The 4663-nt window shown below is 55.1% G+C and overlaps 1 protein-coding gene across 1 annotated transcript in view; it reads right to left on the bottom strand.

Moving 5' to 3' along the window:
• Positions 1 to 4628, bottom strand: part of BARHL1 (BarH-like homeobox 1) — a 10752-nt gene extending 6124 nt beyond the window's left edge. Inside the window, exons 1-2 of the mRNA XM_010856940.1 lie at positions 4163 to 4628; positions 15 to 211 (exon numbers count right to left, since the gene is read on the bottom strand). Of these exons, the coding sequence (XP_010855242.1) occupies positions 15 to 211; positions 4163 to 4628 (663 nt within the window). The remainder of the gene's footprint in view (positions 1 to 14; positions 212 to 4162) is intronic.
• Between the last annotated feature and the right edge of the window lie 35 nt (positions 4629 to 4663).

The raw sequence follows: 4663 nt of genomic DNA on the forward strand, positions 1-4663 counted from the left end.
TGCCAGGTCTTGACCTGCGTGTCGGTGAGGTTGAGTGAGGCTGCGAGCTCCATGCGGTCCTGCACGCTCAGGTACTTCTGTCGCTCGAAGCTGCGCTCCAGCTGTGCCAGCTGGTGGTCGGTGAAGGCCGTGCGCGCCTTGCGTGGCTTTTTCAGGCGCACCGGGGGGCTGTCCCTGGAGCTGGAGATCTCCCGGTCGCCCTCCTCCTTCACTGCAGAGACACAGCCGCGCATCAGGGCCCAGCCTCACCGCCCGCCCGCCCTTACGGTCTTGTGAATGTGGCTCCCGGTGGCGGTGGCCCCGCTGCACTCGAGCCCGTGGGGCCGCAGCAAAGCCGCTCAGGGCTGAGACCTCCCAGCCCCCAGACCGAGGAGGAGCGACACCTCCGAGGAGAAATAACCCAAAGCCTACAGAGAACTCGACCCAGCTCCCACACTGCACGGGCGCTCCCTGGAGGGATTAGTGGACCGACTGGGTGGATCTGCCAGGGGAGGGGAGCGGTGGGGAGGGGACGCAGGAGTTCCAGCCTGGTGGGCTGCTCCGGTGCGTGCTCCGGGGTTTAGGACTGTGCCCCCTATTCTCTGGCTGCATCTGGGCCAGGAAGAGAGGAAGCTGAGGGCCAGAGTCTGGGGAGAAGAACCTGCATTGAGGGACAAAAGCCTGTTCACCCTGGAGTAGACGGTGGTCCTGAAGGACACCCACATCTCGCCTGACCCCTGGTTGGGCACGAATCTATGGGGATGGTTCCCCTGTTTCTTAAACTACAAACAGCGCACAGGCAAAATGCGAACTGCCAGGTGCCCGATCAGGGAGCACAAAGCCGTTTGGAAAAATAAGTGACTCGTTTACCCCTCAGATGCACACATCTCTGAGGTCCGTGTGTCCTTGTCATTTGCCTACGGTGGCTGCCCTGTGTTTCCCCCGATGGTCGAGACACACCAGCAGGGTCCCCGCTCCTGAGTCACAAGGATGGTACTGGATAATGTGGTTTCTTTTTTCCCCAGCACTTTCCTTTGGAGTTGACTGCACCGAAAATGCACACTTGCTGGAGCAAGCTCAAAGACCTCCCTCCTTCTTCCCCTAAAGTGATGATACCACCAGAGACCATCTCCCCAAAATGGACATGGGGCTTCCCTCCCTCTTTTTCTCTATTTTTCCTTTATGCTGAGTTTCATTGAGCATGGTGTTTGCAGTGACTGGGTTCAGCTGAATTGGAGTTAATTTCTGTCTGTAGGAAACAATAATCCGGTTAATTGAGCCACGAGGGAGCAAGACTTTTCAACCAGAAAGCGGTTCGAGACTGGGAGGGTGCCAGTCACCAGGTACACCCCAGTGGTTGAGCGGGGAGAGCGCTAGCGGGTGAGAAACCGGTAAGAAGCCGGTGAGCAGGGGTCCACGCCTTCCCACCGCCTCCTCCAGACCAGCTCGCTGGCCTCTCCCTGCCCTCCTGGACTCGGGCCACATTGGGGCAAGGGTGCCTCAGGAGATGGGGATCTGTTAGGATGGAGGATCTTTTCTGTCTATGCCAGGCAGGTAAAGTTTGAGCAAGTTTGCGGAAATGATTATCCAAACCTCTAACCTGATATTGTGGAAACCTTACTTTTTGACCTCATCATCTGGCCCTATTTGTAAATTCGCCCCATTTCTCAGGACTGAGCTCCAAGGTTGGGGGTGGGGTGGAGGTTGAGTTTGGGGTGTCCAGAAGAACGGGTTGGCTCCTGGGGCTTTTTCTCTAATTCCTCTCCCGGGCGCAGGCTGTAGCCTTCAGATACACACTCGCAGGTGCCCAGCCTCAACCTCCAAAGCAGGCTCAGTCAATCTCAACGCCTGAGAGTTCCAGGCCCCCCGACCCTGCCAGCTGGGAGCACAGTGCCCGTTTCGTTTCTCCATGGATATCGGCTCTTGCAAGCCAGACCGTGCGCTGCAGAACGCCTGACTTCAAAGCCCGGTTCCGCTTCTTTAAATGTTATGCTGAGGAACCTTTGATGCCGACTCGGATGGGACTGACCTTCCCTGCGTGCCCTCCTTGGAGGAGGGACTCTTCACATGGTAGGTGGATAGGGGAGTCGCTTAGCTGCCAACCCCGTGTGTCTGTCTGTCTCTCGGTAAGGTCTCCTGCTTCGGGTCCGCCTTTGAGAAATGCTCCAGAGGTGGTTATTTCTTCTCCTTCTTCACCCGGGACTTTGTTGATGCAAAGGTGGGGTACCTAGGGCTGGGGGAGACCTTCCTCTGTCTTCAGCTCCAACCCTATTTAAGTGATATGTGGACAGCCGGCCGTCATCACCACCCCGATCAGATATCATCAGGGACAAGAGAAGAAAATTGATATTCCAATTATCTTAACCGAAACCTTGACTCAAAATCCCACCTATGGGCAAAAAAATAAACAAATATAGAGACACGAGCCACACTCTTTCACCAGCACCACGCGGTGCAGGGGGGGCTTGCGACTTATTCTAACTATAAATCTGGGTGTTGTTGAGAATTATAAATAATAAAATATGCTGTTACACATATATATTTACCTTGCCTCCCTTGCTCCCCCTCACTTCCCCATCATACACCTGTCTTTCTCCCAGGCAAGTTTTCCTTGTCTCTCTAAACAGACCTGGGGGGAGGAGCAGGGCTCTCTGGGCCATAGGCGTCTGGACCCCCTTCCTCCAGCTCCAGCCCAACCTGCCCATCTAGCACGGCTGACCCAGGGAGACCTTGGAGTCTCCACTGGTTGCTTGGGGCAGTGGAGGAGGGAATGAGATGTGGAGTGGGGCCTCATATGGGTTTTGGTTTGAGGTCAGGGCATGTCCACAACCACTTCTTGGTTGGGAAGAGAGTGTTAAACGAGCCTTCCTAAATTTTTGTGATAACTTAGTGCAAACAAAGAAGGCAATGGCACCCCACTCCAGTACTCTTGCCTGGAAAATCCCATGGATGGAGGAGCCTGTTGGGCTGCAGTCCATGGGGTCTCGAAGAGTCGGACACGACTGAATCAACTTAGCAGTGCAAATATGGGTCAGGAGATGTAGGGCCCCCAAGACAATATAGAAGTTGGCTTTATAGGGAAGTTTTATCTCATGGAAAGCATTCTGGGAATTAATTATAAGGCTGAAAGAGCTCTAAACAGCCCCTGCCAGCCCTTCATTTTCTACTGGATGGGGACACAGGGCTCTGAAACTCCTTCCCTTCCTGCCTCCTGACTTCTCCCTGAGAAAGAACTTCGTGCCTCTGGCTTCACCAAAGACCTAAAGTCAAGGCAGTGGCCAGGACGAGAAACAAAATTAAGGAATTCTTTCTCTCCTTTCTTCCTTTCTTTCTTCTTTCCTTCCTCCTTCCCTCTTTCCTCTTAGTGCTGATCTCAGCTCCCTGGTTAAGACAGGATGGAAAGGAAACTGGAAAGATTCACGGGGTGAAAAAGCAAGTAAAGGGTCCTTCAACCCCAGTATAGGCTGGGTGCTGGGGGATCTCTGGGTCCCACACACACAGCCCGAAGTTGATTGCTCAGTGCACTTCAAATGAAATCCAGTGAGAACAGTTGGGTGAGCACAGAGACCGCTGAACCCGATCCCAGCCAGTCAGCCGCCTGCCTGACTGCTGTTTCTACTTTTAAGTGAGCATTTCTTTTGCATGATTCCCTGGACCCAGATCACACCCGGGGCCAACGGGAAGGAAAGCTGAATTGCCCTCCCCATCTGGATATTCAAATTAAAGGGTGGAAAATTGACTGTTCTCAGTGCTTCAGCCGGAATTTCCTGCTAGGTTTTCCCCCTTATAAAAAAGCGTTCGAGCAAGAACCCGTGGGGTCTTCTGTTGCTTCTGCAAGGTCTTTTCCCAGAGAGCCACTGGTCTGAGAGGCACTTGCTTCTGCCCACTGGAGGGTTGGTTAGTCCCAGCCGAAGTTTGGAAAGTTTGCTTTGTGTGTTTTCGGGAATCTCTCCTGGGTCATCACACAGAATTCCTCTCCTCGCTCTGCTGGACTCTTTGTTGCTCAAAAGCATAACCACGGGGCTAACTGACTGAAAGCTTCAGATGAGACCAGCGGCTCTGCCTGGGCCGGGGGCACTCCGGGTGAGCATGTTCATGTCCCCGCATGTGTGCACCCCAGTTTTAATGCCGTGTTCAGAAATGGAGCCCCCCTCCCCTAGGTTTTCACCTCCCACTTTCTTACCTTTATACTCAGAGTCCGATGAGGCGTTGCTGCCACTTTTGTCCAGCTTGTCTCTAAAGTCCTCCCCAGGCTTGGCCGCAAGACGGCCCCCAGGGTCAGGAGCGGCTGGCTGCCCGCTGCTAGAGTAGGGTGCACAGGCCGCAAGCGGTTTGCAGTCGGCAAGGATGTCCCTGATCAGAAAGGAGGAGGTCACGGTGCGAGACTGGGCTGGGGCCGAGAGCTGCCCAGGCTGCAGGTGGGAGTCCAAACCTGGTCCCGAAGCCCCGCCAGGCCGCGGGGCTCCCGTCTCCAGACAGTCCCTTCCTGGCGAGGCTGGTGAAGAGCAGTCGCTGCTGCTCTCTGAGCGAGGACTCAGCTCCAGGGGAGAGCGGCAGTCCCCGAGCAAGGGGTCCCCCTTGGGAAGGGCGGGGCTGCCCGCTCGGTGGGAGAGAATGGAGTCGATCCCAAAGCCATTGGAGCCTTCCATAGCCAAGCTGCGACCTGTCCTCCCCAAAAGCTCCC

This window comes from Bison bison, unplaced genomic scaffold, assembly GCF_000754665.1.
Source record: "Bison bison bison isolate TAMUID 2011002044 unplaced genomic scaffold, Bison_UMD1.0 scf7180017864375, whole genome shotgun sequence".
NCBI classification, from domain to species: Eukaryota; Metazoa; Chordata; class Mammalia; order Artiodactyla; family Bovidae; genus Bison; species Bison bison.